Source organism: Equus caballus, chromosome 3, assembly GCF_041296265.1.
Source record: "Equus caballus isolate H_3958 breed thoroughbred chromosome 3, TB-T2T, whole genome shotgun sequence".
NCBI classification, from domain to species: domain Eukaryota; kingdom Metazoa; phylum Chordata; class Mammalia; order Perissodactyla; family Equidae; genus Equus; species Equus caballus.
In genome coordinates, this window is record NC_091686.1 from 32,173,325 (window position 1) to 32,192,691 (window position 19,367).

The 19,367-nt window shown below is 54.0% G+C and overlaps 1 protein-coding gene across 4 annotated transcripts in view; it reads left to right on the forward strand.

Moving 5' to 3' along the window:
* The window catches only part of KIAA0513, a 55,553-nt gene that overhangs the window by 20,449 nt on the left and 15,737 nt on the right, over positions 1 to 19,367 (forward strand). For 2 of the 4 annotated variants that reach the window (XM_070262127.1, XM_070262128.1), the window contains exons 1-4: positions 130 to 1,228; positions 14,307 to 14,799; positions 17,365 to 17,464; positions 18,289 to 18,362. In XM_070262127.1, the coding sequence (XP_070118228.1) occupies positions 14,471 to 14,799; positions 17,365 to 17,464; positions 18,289 to 18,362 (503 nt within the window). In that variant the 5' untranslated portion in view covers positions 130 to 1,228; positions 14,307 to 14,470. Of the gene's footprint in view, positions 1 to 129; positions 1,229 to 14,306; positions 14,800 to 17,364; positions 17,465 to 18,288; positions 18,363 to 19,367 lie in introns of those variants that run through there. The other 2 variants (XM_023637431.2, XM_023637432.2) reach the window with 1 other exon arrangement.

A 19,367-nucleotide genomic window follows, 5' to 3' on the forward strand; every position in this document is an offset into this window, starting at 1 on the left:
TCCCATGGGTTGGGGCAATATGCATTTATTTTGCCAAATTACCCAAAAGGATGGAAGGCCAAGTCAGTCTATATCCAAATTGAATCCAGCTGTCCCTGAATTGTCAGCTGTGTCCTTCTTTTATTGCAGAGGTGCAGCTGCTCTCGCAGGGGGAGACGTGCCCTACAGTAAATTCTAACATTTGGTTAGAGTGGAACCAACTCAGTTACTGGTGAAAATTAATGGAAAACACCTGTCACCAAATTCCTCCTTGTCGCCTTAAACAAGAGGACTCACCAGTTCACTGAGGAATTAATCTGCAGTGAATTAAACATGAGGAAGTGCAAAATGCATACCCAAATGCTTATGTGAGGTGACTTTTGCATTGGGATTTAGGACAAATTTGAAAAAGGAAGAAATTTCAGACTTAGACTCTGGGGAGCATTGATCTGTAATTGTAGCATTCCTTTTCCTTCCTCCCTCGTCCACGTGGGGCTTATTGACCTCCTGGACCCGTCTGTTTTCTGGCAACATGGTGAATTGGGGTTTGTTCTGGAGCCTTCTGCACGGTTGCTGAATCAAGGGAGGTGGAATCTCGAGACTGCGTGCTCCATGAGGTGAGGACCCTGTCTCCTCCGTGGCTCCATGCCCAGCGCTGAGCAGCCAGCTGGCAGCGTGGTTCTGAAGCTGACCCAGCGAAGTCGCAGTTCCTTAGGAAGGCTTCTTGGAGAACTTCCCCTGAGTTAGTCTCGCGCTGCATTAAGGAGCCAGCACCTGGTCCCTTATCTCTCTTCCCTGTGAACTGTGAACGTTGTAGCCTAGCGTTTCCTTCTTCCTGGAGGTCATAAAATAGGAGTTATCCTCAGATATTGCCATTCTCACAGCCGCAGTGGAGAAAAACCTGCACGGAGTGTCACAGGATGTTATCTCAGAATGGGAATGGCGTGAAACCCTACAGGTCCAACGGCCTCTCCTGCTGGTGACCCGCCCACAGGCTCACGTCCACCTTCCGCTTCTGGCTTCCCTGCAGAGGAGACTCTGGAGGGACCGTGTGTGGGGGGCCGCTGACTTGCTGGGACTCCACCTGCGCTCGGCTCTTCCCTGTGCAGCAGCACAGAACACGCTGACCCCTCGGTCACGTGGCCGCTCCTCACAGCCTTGAAGACCGCTGTCCCGTCTCCCAACTCACTAACCCCCACGGTAAATGTCCTCGACTCGCTCGCCGTTGTTCATGTGACACAATTATCAGGTGGGCTTCTGTTTCCATTTTTATTTTTTTGGATGCTTTCCAGATTCTCAATAGCTGTCTCCCTTTTTCCTTTCCTTTTTAAAAATGTCTTACAAGTATTTATTCAATTAAAACGCCTTTGCAAGTTGATTATTTTTCCAAAACGATGGATCCCTAATGGGTTGCTTTGGGCCTCACTGAGAACAATGCGTGTGGGCTGGTGGCCGTGTTTACTCGGTATGGCTGCGGTAAGAGAGCTGACCGTTCCTTTCAAGGTGTGGGAGTGGACGTAATGTTCTAGGAGCGGCCTGACCGGTGAGCAGAGTTGAGTGAAGCCGTCACCTCTGTTTTGGATCGTGTAGTTTTGTCAATGCAGCTGAAGGTCGGTTTAGAGTTTTCTGTTGTTGTTCCTGTCGGACACAATGACTCATAACATGCCTGCCGTCAACTGAGGGACTGCCTCTCAGTGTTGGACTTGTGTGACTTTGGGTCAAAAGGTCAGACTCCCCCATTAGTAATTTATGAGTTACTCCAGGGCAGAAACCGTGTTGTCGTCTCCTCTTTGCTCCCACATCATTCCTGACAGGTGGAAGGCCCTCAGCAAACGCCCAGTGAATGAATGAATTTCCTGTCAAGAGGTGTCTTCTACTTCTTGCTTTTTCCAGCTGTATGAGATTTTGACATATAACGTTGTATACATTCCAGGTGTGCCACATAATGAGTTGATAAATGTGTGTATTGTGAAATCATGGCCACACTAAGTGTAGTTAGCACCCATCACCTCACATAGTGACAAACTTTTTTTTTCTTGTGACAAGAACTTTTAAGATCTACTCTCTTAACAACTTTGAAATACACAATACAGTATGGTTAACTATCGTCACCATCCTGCACGTTACACTCCTAGGACTCATTCGTCTTGTGACTGGAAGTTTGTACCTTATCGCCACCTTCACCCATTTCCCCCACCCACTACCCTTTGCCTCTGGCAACCACAAATTTAATCTCTGTTTCTATGAGTTCAGTTTTTTTAGATTCCACATATAAGTGAGGTCATACAATATTTGTCTTTCTTTTGACTTCTGTCACTCAGCATAATGCCCTCAAAGTTTCGTTCATGTCACAAATGGCAGAATTTCCTTCTTTTTTATGGCCAAATAATATTCCATCGTGTGTGTGTCTATAGAGAGAGAGAGACAAACCACATTTTCTTTATCTATTCATTTGTCATTAGACACTTAGGTTGTTTCCGTGTCTCGGGTGTTGTAAATAATGCTGCAATGAATATGGGGGTGCATATCTCTCTTCAAGATGGTAATTTCATTTCCTTTGGATAAATACCCAGAAGTGGAATTGCTGGATCGTATGTTAGTTCTATTTTTAATGTTTTGAGAAACCTCCGTACTGTTTCCCATAGTGGCTGCACTAATTTGCATTCACACCAACAGTGCACGAGGGTCCCCTTTTCTCCACATCCTCGCCAACACTTGTTAGTGCTTGTCTTTTTCTTAATAGCCATCCCAACAGGTGTGAGCTGATAGCTGATTGTGGGTTTAAAGAGGTGTCTTTTAGAGTCAACCCATGAGCGAAGTCTGCCAAAATCTTTCTGGGTCCTGATGGTGTCATTCTCTGAGTTAACTATCCCTCTGGCTTTATGTCCCCCACATTCTCCATCAATGTGTCATTTGCTTTCACAGCTGAGTAGTTAATGCAGGTGTAGGATGGAGCCTGGCCTGGAGTCCTCTGCCCATTAGCCATAGACATCTTTCCCAGTTGGCTCTGGGCAAGGCGGCTCAACCACCATATTTCATCGAATTTAAGACCTCATCAGTTGTGAGATTCATCATTATTTTATTCACTGTGAAGAAAGATTAAACACTGCCATTTAAGCTGTCACACCATGCTTTCTTATGACTTTGAATTTTTATTCTGTCCTTATTGAAAGAGCTCCTTTGAAATTACTTAGACGTAGATGATTGCCGAGCATCACTTTTGTCCGTAATACAGAGGAAAGTATAAGCACGATAAACTGGCTAAGTCCTTCTAGAACTTCTTCACATTCAGAGGCCTGTTCTTCTGCACTTGTCTCAGAGCCTCCAAGACCGTGGGTTTCTGTGAAACATCCTCCTATCTGCCGTCAACATGCTCGTTACAGAGGCTCAGGCCGTTTCCCTTTAGGGAAGAAGGGGAGGCCGGGGAGGGGTGTAGGGTTCTGGTCATGTTCTCCTCCCTGAGGTGGGCGGTGGTTACAAGGGAGCGTTCACTTTGTGGGAATTGACTGCGTGATATCCTGATGGTTTATGCACTTTTTGAATTTATTTATGTATTTATTTTTAAAGGTTTCATTTTTCCTTTTTCTCCCCGAGGCCCCTCAGTACATAGTTGTATTTTAGTTGTGGGTCCTTCTAGTTGTGGCATGTGGGACACCGCCTCAGCATGGCCTGATGTGCGGTGCCATGTCCGCACCCAGGATTCGAACCAGAGAATCCCTGGGCCGCCAAAGCGGAGTGCACGAACTTAACTGCTCAGCCACGGGGCCAACCCCTGAATTTATTTTTTAATTGCTTAAAGAAAAAAAAGAGAATCTGTCTTGTCTCCAGACAGTGACAGCTGTATCAATGATGGGCCTGGCTGGGAGCAATGATAAGACACATTTGATTTCAGATCAGATCCTAAAATGCAAAAAAAACCCAAAAAAGTACATTTTAGGATAATGAAATAAAGTATTTATAAATCTACCTAATATAAGGTTCAGGCCATTTTCCTATCTTTTCCTCAAAGCTGTAATGATTTGTCAAGTACTTGCTAAAACCCAGCACACTGCTTCCACGGTAGTCCCTTGATCTCTGAGTCTGTAAGAAATGAACACACGCCCCAGAGCTTGGTCTGCATCAGATTCTGACCTCCGTCCTCACGGCTGCCGGTCCTCACCGCTGCCTGTGCTCAGAGCTCACGGAGCCTCCAGACATTCCCCGACATAGGTGTCTCGCGCAGTCTGTTTCACAGAGGCCGCATCTTCCCCTTTGAAATGAGGTCTGCGTTCGCCCTTCTCTCACCTCCCACACCTCTATGTGCTTCCTCCAAGGCGAGGGATCTGATTTCAGAGACCTCCCCTGTGAAGGCCCTGAGTCGAAATGCATCACTGCCCCAGCCACATGCTCGCTTCCAGGCTTCTTAACCAGCGTGGGCTCTCACCCCATCAACCCCTAAGCCGATGCCTTGCATGGGGCTTTGGGGCCACCCTGCGCCCGCTCTTCTGACATCAGTGTCTCCTCTTCTCCCCACACCTGCTGCTGCCCCCTTCCCGCACCTGTCTAGTCTCACACCAGCCCTGTGGCTTAGCCCTTCTCTGCCCTTTGAGTGGTTCTGCTCTTCACATGAGCTTCTGGTTAACGGTCCCCAAATCCGTTTCTAGCCCGGACTCTCGTAGGAGCTACAGCCATCCGGCTTCACCTGTCCGCGTGCCAGGTGTGTCCCTGCTCGGGGGAGCTGGGGGTTGTGTTGCAATGGATGGCATGAGGGCCCGTGGTTGGGATCCAGGATCCTGCACGTGGGTCCTGAATGCCAGAGATGCTCTTCCCGTCCCCAGATCTCCCCCCGTGCCCCTCCTGATCAGTGCCCTGTTGGAAAAGCCCAGCCCTGGGAGGCTGCTTCTCGATCCTTGCCCATCAGAGATCTTTTGGATGCCTGGGAAGTCCCTGGTTCAGGTGAGGACAAGATGGTGATGAAGATATTCCCAAGGCCACACTGCAGTGGTAGCTCATTACGTCCCACAGACCAAAGGGAGACGCACGCCGTTTCACAGCCCACCCAGTGGAAATGTCGCTCTCCGAGGGTGCCTCCCTTCCCCTCTCCCTGGCAGGCGCTGCCCAGCTTCTGAGGCCTCCCTCAGGCAGTCTTCCTGGGAGCCTCCTTGCTGTGGGTTGAGTCCTCACCTCCTCCGAGCCGACGTCTCCCCAGGCCCCTGTCCCCTGCCACCCTCCACCCATCGCATGATCACTTACGTACTTGTCTTTTTCTCTCTACTGGGAATGCACTTGCAAAGACTGGGCCTAGAAATCTCTTCTTGGGATAGTGCTTTCTGCACAGCACTTTACACAGAAAACAGATTTGTTGGTGTTTCCGTTGAGTTGTTAAATGAGTTTTCTTTGCCTCCTGGCTTCTGTTGGAGGCCCACTGAGGTCAGGAATTGTGTGGTCTCCTCTCATGCAGCCCAGCAGAGTGGCTTAGGGGCAGAGCTTATGAACTTTATTGACCGAAAGGTCAACTGGTGGCCTGAGTGCTTTCTCCCCTTTCAGTTAGAAATACGTGGGCAGTGGGGCGTTTTTCGGACGGCCCCTCAGCTGCTTTCTCCCTTCGCGGAGCGCCTCGGGCAGTGGGAGGAAGAGTGTGGCTGTGACCAGGATGGGCTGGTGGGCGGGCGGGCCAGCTGGCTTTGCAGACTGGTGCAGGGGTGGAGGAAGCAGCCTGTGGCTGGTGGAGCACCTTCGACCCCTGACCTGCAAATTTTCAACAGCAGCACGCATTCACAGAGCAATTCTCTGTGTGCCTGTGCTGACCTAGCTCTGGGGACCCGCAGGGAAGAAAACAGACGAGGCTGCTCCTCGCAGGTCTGGGATCAGATCCTGGACCACGAGGAGATGCAGCCCGCTGGAGAGAAGCCCCGACACTCAGGACTCAGAGGACTCCCGTCGGCCCGGCTCAGACGTGCTCCCTCATGCAAGGTCGGCTCTTTCAAGCCACGGCCAGTAGGCAGGCCGTCCTGTGTGGGACCCAGGTGTGCCTGCGCACGGCTGCAGAGGGGTGGGGTGGAGCTGCCCCGTCCTTCTCGTCCCCACAGGAGTAGCCCCAGCAGCCTCCTGAGATGCTCCTGCTGTCCGTATCCAGGGGATGCAGCAGCCCCCGCAGCGTCCACAGCGGAAGCTCAGTCCTCCCTCCCCGGTACCTGTGGCACGCAGATCCTGTTCTGATGACCGAATCAGAGTGTCGGCACTGCAGGCACTCCTCAGAGAGTTCAGGAGTGAGTGGGCTGTGATCTGGCGCTGGCCAGAAGCCCTTTGGGACGTCTGGTGTTTAGGGAGAGGGAGAGGCACCCTCGTGGGCGTGTTCACTCTGACGTCCCCAGGTTTGTGACACTCCGTCCCTGTATCACCAAGGGGATCTGATCTTCATGTAGTAGCGGGCTCCGCCCAGACAAATGCCTGCACCGAGTTGGCTCCATGTGTGCCTTCTTAGCCCCAAACAGCTAAAACCTCTTCCTGGTTCCGAGGCAAAGTCACTTATCACCCAGCCAAAAAGTGATGAACGGATTTATTCGTCAGGAGCTTTAGGGTCGAGCTGTGCAGCCCGTGGCAAGGGCAGATGAAGGTCCTTGCTGTGGTCTCGTGGTGGGAGAGGTTCTGAGCGGCAGGAAGCGTGTTGTCAGGCGCTTCAGCTCGTGCCTGTGGTCTGGCTGGGGCGCTGGGGGGCTGGGCTGGGCTGTGCAGCTGGGCTCCTGGGGCTTCCTCACCACAGCCCGCACAGGCCAGCTCACTGGGTCCTTGTCCTTCTCCGCTTTGTGACTGCGGAGGGGGAGGGGCTCCTGGGGAGCACTGAGTGTGCTGAACAAGTGCAGATGTTGCCACAGGAAGAGCTGCTGGGCTGTGAGGCTGATTATTTGTGCCCAGCTGGGGGCGTGGTGGGGAGTAGGTCCCCCACCCTGTTATTCTGAGACTGCCAGGGAGGCTGTGCAGGGGAGGTGAGGAGGGTCACGGAACCCAGCCGGTGTACACTCCGTCCGTTGCATCCACGGCAGTCTCTGTCCTTACAGGGCGGCTGCAGTTAGCCACGTGTCAAAGGTCGCCGCTTCTCTCTCTCCTCCCCGCCAGCTGTGTCAGTGAGACCATGAGTTACTGTGTCTCTGAGGAGCTGGGCACGGACAGATAGCAGTAACCTAATAGCTGATGGAGCACGTGGGTCAGCACAGCCCCGGGGCAGAGAGCTGAGCCAGGCCTGTCTCCTCCATTCCTGCAGCCGCTCCAGGCACCTGTCGACCTCTGTCAGTCAGTTTGGAACAAAACGCTCTTCAGGGGACTGGGGGGGTACGGGGGGGTCTATTCAGCAGGGTCACCTGCATGTCTGCGGATGTCACAAGAGGGTGGACGCTAGCTGGGTGCAAAAGAGGCATTCAGGTTTCTCTCCGTGTTGAAATGGTAAAAAAGCTTTTGCCTATTGACACAGACTAGAAGGGCAGACACACAAATGGAGAGGAGATGTTGTCGGCGTGGTGGGATCAAGGGGTTTCGCCCTTCTGTTTCCAGACCTTGCTCCAACGACACGTTTATAGTAAAGGGAAATGACAACTAAATGACCTCCACGAGCTCGACCGAGTGCTGGGGAGAGTCCATGTAACAGGAATGGACGGGAAGTCCTGCGTCGGGCTCCAAGCTCCTGTGTCAGAGAAGGGATGTATTGGGCATGGGACCCCCCCGCCCCCCTCCACCGGGGCCTCCTTTCTAGGCCAGAGGATCCCAAGCTTTCATGGCATCGTAGTGTCTGTCATTTTTTCTGGCACCCCTAGCCAGAACAATCCCCGATTATCCAAACAACTTGAGGATTTATGTCCTAACAACATCCTAGCTGTCAGTATTCGGTTCCCGTGGCTGCTTCAACAAGTCGCCACAAACTCAGTGGCTTAAAACAACACACATTTACTGTCTTACAGTCTCAGGAGCAGAAGTCCAAAATCAGCCTCACGGGGCTGATGCCAGGGTGTCAGCAGGGCTGGTTCCTTCTGGAGCCCCCAGAGGAGAATTTTACTCCCTTGCGTCTTCCAGCTTCTGGAGACCACGCACATTCCTTGGCTCGTGGCCTCATCCTCCACCTTCAAAGCCAGCATCGTAGCATCATCCCGCCTCCCTCTTACAAGGACTCTTGTGATCATGTTGGGCCCACCCGGGTCACCCACGATCATCTCCCCGTCTCAAGGCCCTGCACTTGATCACGTCTGCAAAGTCCCTTTGCCAGTAAGGTGACATATTCGTAGGTTCTGGGGGTCTTTAGGATGGTCCAGCTGAGACGATGCCATCAGACCCGAAGTCTGTGCCTGCCTGAGCCCTGGGCCCATTCCTGGACAGGCTAAGGGTCGTTGGCCTCCTTAGCGGTCACTCTGACCCTTCCCTCTGTCACTGGTCCTGCAGAGTCAGGCACTTCAGGACACCTGTGGCCACAACCGCAGAGACAGAAAGACTTGTCTTGGCTTCTTTGGGCGTGTTTTCTGAATGACCTTTACTGCAAAGCCACAGAGGGCGTTCAGTTGAGCCGCGGCTGTGCTGGTCAAAGAAGGCTGCGCGAATGAAGCAGGGCGCCCTGTGCAGGCAGTGAACTGCCCTCTGGGGGTTAAGTCTGTGTTAACATGAGTCCGATGACGGTGGGGGAGAGTTACTAACGCTCTGCTTCCCACCTAAGACCTCTCCGCTTGGGCAGCACCTTCGCTCGGGGTCAGCTGGTGCTCACAGCGTCATGAACTGGAGCCTTAAGGGTGGTCTCCCGCAGTGCATCGCTGTGTGTGTGCAGTTCAGCCCCATCGTCCTCGCTGGCCTCCGCCACCTGTAGGCCGGGCAAGGTGGACGTACGGGAGCTTTGCTCACTGCTTCACATGAGGCCCCAGCAGCTGACGTTCAAGTGGTGGTTGGAGAAGGCTCAAAATAGAGAGGTCTGCGAGGGACCTTTGACCCAGACGATTAGGGAAATCAAAGATTCAAACTCATGCTTTCAAAAATAGGAAAGTAGCACATTTAGATGGTTTTCCCAGTCTGAGTCTGGGTGGAGCTGGAACTCAAGGAAGGGGGCTGGGTTTTCTTTGGAGAGTCATCAGGCAGAGTCCTCAAACCAGATGCCTTAGTCAGAAGCTGCGGGGAGGGGAGTCCTGGCCCCCCAGAGGCACGGCTGGGTCCCCGTGTCCTCGTCTGCAGCGTGGACCTGCTCTTCCTGAAACCGAGAGTGAGGGGATCTGACTTAGGGATTTGGGGTGGGCGGTGTTTTGGCCTTAGAGTTGGAAGGAAGGTGCAGGTGTGAAACCCACCCATGTGCAGGGCCCCAGTGCAGACTTTGGAGAGGGTACACTGGCAGTACCCTCTCAGCCTTAATGAGCAGCCCTTCTGGACGTGTGTCCCGGGAGAGCATCAGACAGGTCACTGTGGGGCAACATAGTGAGCAAGGGCACGGGCTTTGCAGGCGGCCTGTGTTGGGTTCTGTGCTCCGTCACTTCTTGGCTGTGAGCGGTGCCCCGCCTGGCCTCTCCCAGCCTCGGTTCAGCAATGTGGCGAGTGTAAGCCAAGCTCAACGGATGTCACTGGGAGCCAGCATGTGCTGTGTGCGCTGCTCCAGCGAGGTTTCGAGGTCTCTTCTTTTTGTGGGAGGAACAGCATGTTCAATGGTTCTTGGGGACCCCAAACGGGAGCCACCTGAGGTCGATGGCAAGGGGCAGAGTTACAGAAAGTTCCGGATTCTCCCCCAGGGAACCTCATCCGGTTGCTCAAGGCCGACCTGCTAGAGAATCCTAACTCTGGTGGCCCTGAGCGTTGGGGAAATCAGAGTTTGAGCAAAGCCGGGTGGGGATGCGGCTGAGCAGCCGCGGAAGGGAGGCAATCTCCTTCCGAGTTCCTTCTGCAGCCGGGCGCCGTGGCGGGAAAAGGCTGGGGGGAAGTGGGGTGGGGAGAAGTGGGGTGGGGGAGCAGCTGGCGGCAGGAAGTCAGGAAACCCCCCCCCCCAGAATGTGAGCACCACAGCCCGCCTCCACTGGCCCCCTTGCCTGTGTCCTATTCTCCATACGCTGCCTGTGCTCAGGCTCCATCCGCCCCCTCGGCTTTAGAACACAATCCAGGCTCCCGCTGTGACGACAAACCCTCCTGGGAGGTGTGGCCCGGCCCGCCTGGCCCACCTCTTCCCCATGAGCAGCCGTCTCCACCTCACCAGCCTTCCCGGTTCCTGAACGTTCCAAAGCCATCGCTGCCTCGGGCCTCTGTGCGGGCTGTTCCCTCTGCCCAGACCACTGTCCTCTGCTCAGAAGACCCTCCTTCCATCTCAGCTCAGACGTCCGCCTCCCTGACCCCAGTCCGCAGAAGCCCCCTCCCAGCACTCAGGGATGTCACCCTGCAGCACTCAGTGCCGCTGAAGGTGTTTGGGTTTTGATTTTATTAACTGTCTCATACCCTCGCCTCACCCTCCAGCACACACCCCCCCACACACACACCTCCCCAGATGCTCCGTATGGTTTTATGCATAGTAGCTGCTCAGTAAACATTTGTGGAAATGAATGGGTGGTCAAGGCCATCAGAAGTGATAGGGTGACCTAGAATTTCAGCCTGAGTTGGCCGGTGGAAGCTTCTGCCGTAGGGCCTAGGAGGTGAATTGTGAAAGTGCAGTTGTGGCAAGGCTCGTTCTGCTCCAAGTCTGCGGAAAAGCCCTTTTAGTATCTGCGCTCTCGATTTAAAGCCCCGAGTCTCGGAGTCTGCGGGGAGCCTCCTTGTGTGTAGAACAGAGCAGGGCATTGAGGTGCAATCCGTAGGTGTGTTTTCTGTGGCCCACGAGGGTTTTGCGGTCGATTTCAATTAGTTGCCAGTGTTGAGGAATTGGAAGGTTTCACGCAGAAGACGTCAGCGTTCTTTGGGAAGTTCTTTAGATCTGGTCCCCCTGGGCCCGCCATCCTGAGTGGCAGCACCTGGCTGGCCCTGAGTGGGGACAGTGTGGTCGGTCCCTGCCGGGCCCACTTCCCTGTGTCCCCCGGCTGGTAGAACCCGGGCAGTCACGTGAGGCGATCCTGCTTGTTCTGGCCAACCGGCACCTTGGCCTACACCGAGGCCGGGATTGCTTGCTTCCTGGAGGAAGAGGGTGGGATTGCTTCCGAGGCCCTTACCACAGACACCGCTCCACCCTGGCGTCTTAGCTTCATGACCGGGCTTAGCGCCCCTGTCTTCTCTCCAGAGGGATGGGATCCCTGGGCTGAGGGGGCGCTGGCATGGGTCACAGCATGCTGCTCTGCACAGGCCCGGGCCCCAGACCGGGCCCTCCTGCCCCTTCTGCTTCCTCCCCTACTGCACTAGGCCTCTCACTTTGTGCCTGTCCCTGTCGCTCGGCCCCCCCTTCCTGAGCCCATGGAGGAGGCTTCTGGGATAGGATGACTCATGACTCCCAGAATTTCCGAGCTAGGGAGGCGCTGGGAGAGCTTCTCACAGCCTCCAAGGGCCCTCAGGCTGGACCCAAAATAGCCACAATGATTCGGCCTGATCTGCACCTCATGCTGCAGCCGTTCTGCTCCGGTGAAGAGACCGCTGGCGATGTTTCATGACATGTGACTTGTCTCCTTTTCCCTCTGAACTCTTATTTATCGCAAACTGCAGTGTTAGGATAAAGAAAAAATAAGAAGGAGAAATTGCCATCACTGTGATACGCTTCTCTCTTCCTTTCCAGTCCTTTTTCATGTGTGTACATCATTATAATTATAGTAAAATTAAAATTCACTCACTTCAGTATCCCCAGTGCCCAGAACAGAGGATGGCATGCAGTAGGATTCAGTAAATATTCGTTGACTGTAGAGTATTTTGTTTATTTAACTATAAAGTGAACGTCATTCACTGATGTTCTAATTGGTTTCCAGTTCATCATATACACTGATTACTATGGCATCAAATTGTTAGAATTTTTTGCCATTTTACAATATTTAGATTTTTTCCCCCCAGTTTATCACATTTAGAAATACTGTTGCAGTCAGCATTTTTCTCCACATAACTGTGTTTGAGTGTTTTGAATTGTTTTTCTTAGGGTAAATTGCAGGCATGTGAATTCCTGGATGAGAGGAGAGAAAAATGGGAATTATAGAAATTGCTTTCTAGAGTCTTATCGCTACTTACTTATCGCCACTGCCAGGATTGTTGGAGAATGTTAGGTTTATTGTAACTTATCAGCATTTGGATTATAATTTTTACGTTTTTGCTGATTTAGTAGTATAAGATGGTACCTAACTTTTAATTTGCCTTTCCATGTGTGTGGTTATAGTATGTGTTGAAGAGTTGTCTAAGCATTTAATAGTGGTATTTCCTCCTGTGCACCTTGCCTATTCGAGTAGTCTGTATGTCTATTAGAATATAGATTTTTCTGTTGGATTTGGGTGAATTTATAATAGAGATAGGATTGGCTCAATTTTCCTATCTCAGTGACTGCAAACCTTTTCCTGGTGTGTGATTTTCCATTTTTAAGATCAGGCGTGTTATCATAGGTGTGACTTTCTCTTCTCTGGAGAGTCTGAGAACGTGGTTGTCAGAAGGACCTTAGAGATCTAACCCGACCTGGATGTCTCAGATGGGGACACAGCCCAGAGAGCAGAGGCCACGGCTCGGGACATGGCTTGTGCCCGGCCAGCGCTCCGTACCTCGAGCTCTCTGAGCCGTGGTGTGCTGCCGCCTGAGCTCCCAGAGCCCCTGGTGCTCTCCGGGCCCAGAAAGATCTTTAGAGCTGAGGTTCCCCCTTCTCTTTTCTGAACCAAGGCCAGCTTTGTAGGACTGACGCTGCTGAAGGGGGAGCCACTGCCACTCCGATGACTCAGAGCCAGCTGTTCCATCTTCCTGACTCAGGGCATTTAAAAATATGCTGGGCTGGGGAATTTGGAGGAACCCATAATCGATTCGTGAACATTAAGCTCTTCGCAGGGAGCCAGTGCAGTTTTGATATTGAATTACTCTCAGAAGGCACATTAGATTCACGACGTCAGCAGCCACCTGTCCACCAGGTGTTGTCCTAGATCTTGGGGGTCTGCAGAGGGTGAGAGAGGGACGTGGCCCCAGCTCAAGACATGCTCTGGCCTGGAGGAGCTGGCGCATCAAGAGGGCTTTGACCGCCTGCTCAGCTGTCTGCCGCTCGTCTCTGTCGGGGGAGGGTCACCCCAGGACTGGCAGGTGACCCCTGAACTGGCCGTCAGGAGATCTGGTCTAGAAGCGAAGATTCTGACCCCACCTCTGCTGCTGTGTCGCCCACATCACTGAGCCCAGCTCATCGGGCACGTTCACGGTCAGGTCTGTCCGTCCATTCAGCAGACATGCAGTGAACGCTTAGTCAGGACTCTGCACTGGGCACGAGGATTGCTGCAAAGTCGGCTAAAGCATGGTCCACCCTCCAGGGGATTAAAAATACTGATGTGTGCCTGTCAAACAAGCAGAATTATAAATGAGTGTAAATAAAATGCCAGCGGCCCCCCGAGGAAGCGGGCAACAGTCTTGAATAGGGTGGAGTGAAGCGTCTCGGCAGAGGTGGTACTAAGCCAGGTGGTGAGGGATGGAGGGAACCCTGGGGGATGGGGAAGGAAGAAGGCATGCAGGGAGAAGGGAGAGGACCGCCCGGCTAACGAGCATAAGGAACATACACCAGAAGGTGAATGCCATCATCCAGGGTGGCCGGAATGCAGGGAAAGGGGCAGGAAGGGGAGGTTGGCTCCAGACGGCAAATGCCGCTTGGAAACCATCGGACGGTTAGAGAGGGATGACGGGAAGGGACATATGTCTGCCGGCCTGGGGAGGCTCTGGGTCTGGTGTGGAAGAACGCTAAGAAAGGAGCCCGGGAAGGAAGAGATACGAGTCCCGGAGGTGAGGGGCCCACGTGCTTAGCGTAGACAGATTTTCCCGTCTTCCGTAGCCGCTGATCCCAATGACAGCCAGCCAGCAGGTGCGTGCCTGGTGATTTTCCATTTCCAGCCTGGACGGAGTCAGCCCTTTCGTTCGTTGGCCTCCGTCTGGCAGGCTGAGGCGGGGAGAGGGCCAGCACGTGCAGTACCCTTGACGCCTGTTTGTTTAGTTTGGAGAAATCCTGATCGTTGGTGTTGATTTGTTCGTTTGTTCAACCAATATTTGCTGAGTGCCTACCGCATACCAGGTGTTCAACAGAAAGTGGACAGTAGGAAAATGACATCAGTGTAGAGATGTCCCAGATTCTGGAAGCTTGGAACCTATTCTCTACAAGGAATCTGTGACCTGGTTGATTCATTAAGTCTGGATTCTCGGTGCTGAGTTCCCCTTGCGCGAGGAGTAGCTCTCATGGTGACAACACGTGTGTGTCTGTGCTTCCATTGCAGATGCCTTAGGGCCACGTGAGCTCCTTCTTGGTGGCCAGCGGCTCCCCAGCAACTCAGATGCCCTTGCCGGGCTCCCCCCTGGCCTCGGGCTCCCGCTGACACATCAGAGAAGCCAGTGCCGCGGCCTCCCCACCTGGCATCCTCCTCGGCAGCCCACCTGAGCCATGGAGGCCCCTGAGGTCCCCGTGGGCTCACTGATTGACTTCGGGACTGAGCCACCCGCCTCCTCGCCCCTGGAGGCCCTGCCTCCAAAGCTGCAGGATGGGGACGGCTCCCAGGGCGACGGCGCGTCCGAGAGTGAGACCACGGAGTCGGCGGACAGCGAGAACGACATGGGCGAGTCGCCCTCACACCCACCCTGGGACCAGTACCGCCGCTCCTCCTCCAACGAGTCCTTCTCGTCCACCCAAAGCACCGAGTCGGCCCAGGACGAGGAGACCCTGGAGCTCAGGGAGTTCATGCGCAGCTACGTGGAGAAGATTTTCTCTGGAGGGTAAGCTCCCGGCCCGGCTCTGTGCTTTCGTCTCCGTCCTTAGAGGACATCACCTGGGGCCAGGGCTTCCGGTCCCTCACCAGCCAGTGATGGGCCACCTCGGAGGTTCTCATCCCCACCCGGGCGGCACATAGTTATGTGGGGAATTTTCGTCACCTCCTCCCTCCCACCTGCTGCTCCGACCACCCCACTGACACTGCCACCTCGTCGTTGCTGAACCCAAGACGCTAGTTTTGCCTCCGCAGCATCTGAGCGCTTTCAGATTAGCTACTCATTGGCATCTGGTGTTGGGGTCGTACTGGGCTAGGGGGCTGCAGTTATCAGCTGGCATTAAATTTAGGGACAATAGGGGCTGGCCCGGTGGCGCAGTGGTTAAGTGCGCACGTTCCACTTCGGAGGCCTGGGGTTCACTGGTTCGGATCCTGGGTGTGGACGTGGCACCGCTTGGCACGCCATGCTGTGGTAGGCGTCCCACATATAAAGTAGAGGAAGATGGGCACGGATGTTAGCTCAGGGCCAGTCTTCCTCAGCAAAAAGAGGAGGATTGGCAGCAGATGTTAGCTCAGGGCTAATCTTCCTCAAAAAAAAAAAAATTTAGGGACAACATAAGACAAGAAGGTTTTAGTTACCTGTGCTCCCTGGGATGCTCATGGGCAGCTGAGCCTTAAGCCACTGCTGGGATGGGGACCCTTCCTGGCGCCTCTTTCTGGCCTTTCTTTTGTGGTCCTTGAAGAGGTGGATCAGGCGGGTTGACGGGTGGAGCAGCAGGAAGCGGATGGAGTGAGAACGCAGACTGAGGAGAGAGAGTCTGTGGAAAGCCCTCTGGCTCTCCCGCCTTCATGCGTCAGTATCTCAGCTGGGGACCGGGACGCGTACAAACCCCGATTCACGGGTTCCAGGGGTCGACTGCTGGTCTCGCATCATTCACAGCAGCACCTTAAATGCTGGAGGTCTTGCTACTCAGATTGTCATGTGCGGACCCGCAGCATCAGCATCACCAGAGCCTGTGAGAGATGCAGAGTCTGGGCCCCCAGACCCGCTTGCATTGTAACAAGGCCTCGAGACAGTCTGAGGAGCGCTGGCTGAAGCGATGCTTTTCAAGTTTCATTGAAGCGCTAAGAATTTCTGCCTGTTGACGCTGTGCAAAGAGTCCCTTACTGTCACGTGCTGCAGAATGACATTTTGGTCCAGGACGGACCGCATGTTCGATGGTGGTCCCATGAGATGAGTACCACATAGCCTGGGTGTGTAGAAGGCTGTGCCATCTACGTTTGTGTGAGTACACTCTCTGATGTTCGCACAAGGACGAAATCACCTCACGACGCGTTTCTCGGAACGTGTCCCCGTTGTTAAGCGACACACGACTGTATTTTCTGCTGTGACTTAGGTCCCTTGTTTGCAAACTGGTTTTTCAGGTGTGCCTCAGATTTCCACGTGGTTAAAAAAGGAAAGATGACTATGATAATCCAAAATATTTGACTGCCCAAAAACGCATTTATGTTTTTGAATGCGTTCTGGGAGAGCAGTGGATGTGGCTTCCTGCTTGTTCGGTTTGACTAACGCTGAATGCAGTCAGCCTCCTCTCAGCACGCCCGGTTAATGGAAGGCGAGAAAGCCCAGAAGCTTGCTAATTTGCCAGGAAGTCCAGCCTACGTTTGCGGCAGCCTGTTGGCAACATGGAACGTGCACGACGGAGTTGCATGCCTTCTCAGAAGCGTTCCAAAAATCACTGCCAGTGGCTGGCAAATTCCCATATTTCATCTGGTGTTGGTATTTTGGGATAAATGAGACCAAGATGTTTTCTACAAAACCTTAAATAAATGAAATGCACAAGTCCATCGATCTTGAGCCTTCTGCTTCGTTTTTTCAGTTGTTGAATTTGGGGTCAAGTGCTGGCCCCCCAAGAAGGGTGATCAGAGGTGGTTTGAGACCAGGTGAGCATGTTGTCCACCCTGGTGGGGGCGACCCCCGTGTCTGGGGTCCCCCGGTCCCCACCCTCACACACAGCTGGGGACCTTCGGAGACGTAAGCAGTGGCTCTTTGGATGCACGGTGGAACCAGCAACCGCGCCCTCCTTCCCACAGGCCACAGGTGGCATCAGGCCCCTCGGGGTTCCTTGGCCTCAGTGTGTCCTGCTGGGACTGAGCAGATTGGGCTGAATTGCGTGAATTCAGGGGGTGGTTCCACGCTCACTTCAGCACCGAAGATTGGTGAGAAGAGGAGCTGGAGGACCGAGCCCTCGGAGGGTCACGTCCCGTGTTAGTGCAGGCGGGAGAGCCGTGGAAGGAACAGCATGCTCCGGGAGCCAGGCGGTCTGCACGGAGCTCCCGTTCGCGTCTCCCCAGCTGTATCGGATCCTCCGAGCCAGTCTCCTTGTCCTTGAACTAGAAATAGTACCACTTCCTTGCAGGGTTGCCTGGAGGCTGGGCTGAGCTGCTCTAAGTCAGGCGTCGGCCCTCGGCTGGGGTGCAGGACTTAGTCCCTTTCCTCTTCCCACTACTGCATCCTTTTTGCTCCAGAGGATTGACAGCTTTCTCTGTTTTTTCCCTCCGCTCTTTCGCTCAGGGAGGAGTTGGACCAGGAGGAGAAGGCCAAGTTTGGCGAGTACTGCAGCAGCGACAATGGGAAAGGCCGGGAGTGGTTTGCGCGCTACGTGAGCGCCCAGGTGAGCCGGTGACGGCAGGGGCTGGCGGCGGGTCACAGACTCACTGTCTCCTGACTCGTCTAGTCTGGAGCAAAGAGTCACGGGAGGTGACCCTACAGAAAACAAAGTGAAGCTTGTCTGAAGATATTCCAGAAAAGCCTATCGGGATAGTGGGCAGTGGGAGGAGCTCCTCTGGATGCCCCACTAGAAAGGAGTGAGTGAGCAACCTGGTCTGCTGACCACAGAAAAGTTCCAGAAAAGTTAGTTTTTTAAAAGCAAGCATGTGGGCCATGTCCATGCACGTTTTCATTAAATAACCCACGTATTCAGTAACATATTCAAGACAGTGACGGCCGTGTAAGTTCAGAAAAGAATTAAGCTTTATAAATATCCAGTAGGTTCTTTTTTTTTTTTTCTGTAAAGCGGCTTAAGTTCTTAGTTTTTAAAGTATTTTTGTCGCAAGTAATTTATTCTTCAAAGAAAAATTAGAAAATGCAGATAAGCAAAAATAGAGAAACTATTCGTAAATCTACAATCCAGAAATGGCCCGTGCTGTCGTCTGGGGGTTTCGTCCCTCCACCCTGTTCCGTGTGTGGGTGAGTGGGAGCAGCTCCTCGTGGTTACATCTCCTAAGGAGACGCGGGAAACCATCCGCCTTTGCTCCCCAAGTGATGGCCGTGTGCCGGTGCCGGCACCCGCTGGGGCCTGGTTCCCATGGAGCAGGGGGGCTGCGGCTGTCCTGGGCTTGCCTCCCAGCTGCCTGTGTGTAGGGACGCTCCGCGTGGGAAGCCCCCAGCCTCGCTGAGCTCTGGTTGCCTGATGACACGTCTGCCCTCTCGTGACAGCGCTGCAACTCCAAGTGTGTCTCCGAGCCGACCTTCTACCGCCTGGTGCAGTCTTTCGCCGTGGTCCTGTTCGAGTAAGTAACGCTGTCACTCAAAGCCTTCGTCCTGACGGGCTTGTCTTCCTTATCTTTCCCGCCCGGAATAACCCAGTAGGGAGCCACCGCCACACGAGTCATCAGCTCGAAATCGCTCTGGTAGGCCCAGCGTGGGCTAAATGGAGAAGTTGTGACCAGCATCTCCCCCGGGGAGGTGGCGGTCCTTGCATGGCCATGGGGATGAGAGGACCCCAGCCGGTGTGAGTGGATTCCTCCAGGCGGGTCCTGGGGACGGGCTGTGAGTACACAGTTCGGCCCTGCCCTCCTCCAGCTGAGACGTGGAGCTTTCCTGAGTTCCTGTGGGAAGAGCTTCCGACTAGGGGACCGCCCCCTTAATGACGCGACCGGAGGGCAGAGCGGGCCCCGAGTGCCGAGGAGGCGCTGCTGGAGCCGCGCGTCACAGAAGGCCTGAGACAGTGTGGCTGGTGGCAAGGGCGCCTCGCTGCCTCCCTGCAGCTGCGGGCGGCGGGCCGCCGGACTCAAGGGCTCTCTCCTCCTGAGGCCCCGTGGCTGTAGGGCTGCCAGACCCGCTTCACACGTCTGGGGCTCGCATCGGAGCGGGCCTCGTGCCCTCCGCAGTGTGAAAGGGAGGGGCGCAGCTCTGCCTGGGGAAGCCGAGCAGCCTTCGTTCTCGGCCCGGGCCCCCAGCTCCTCAGTGTGGCCTTGAAGCAGATCGGGCCCGTGGCTTATACCACGGCCACAACCCCACGTCCCCACATCGCTGTGTCCGTTTTGTCCTTCCAGGCCTGAAAACCCTCCTTTACTTGTCCCGCCCCTCCTTCTCCAACAGAAATGTAGCTGCTCTCTTGAACCCTAATTCTTCCGTGTCTTGGTGTCTCTCACCTTTCTCTACTCCACCACGAACATGGGACACATGCTGGAGGAAAACTACCAAAAAAGAGGAGGGTTCCTATTTCTCCTGCACTTGCTCAGAATATCCCAAGTTCAGGATATGCTCCCACGGGGGGCTTCTGGGTCTGGGAG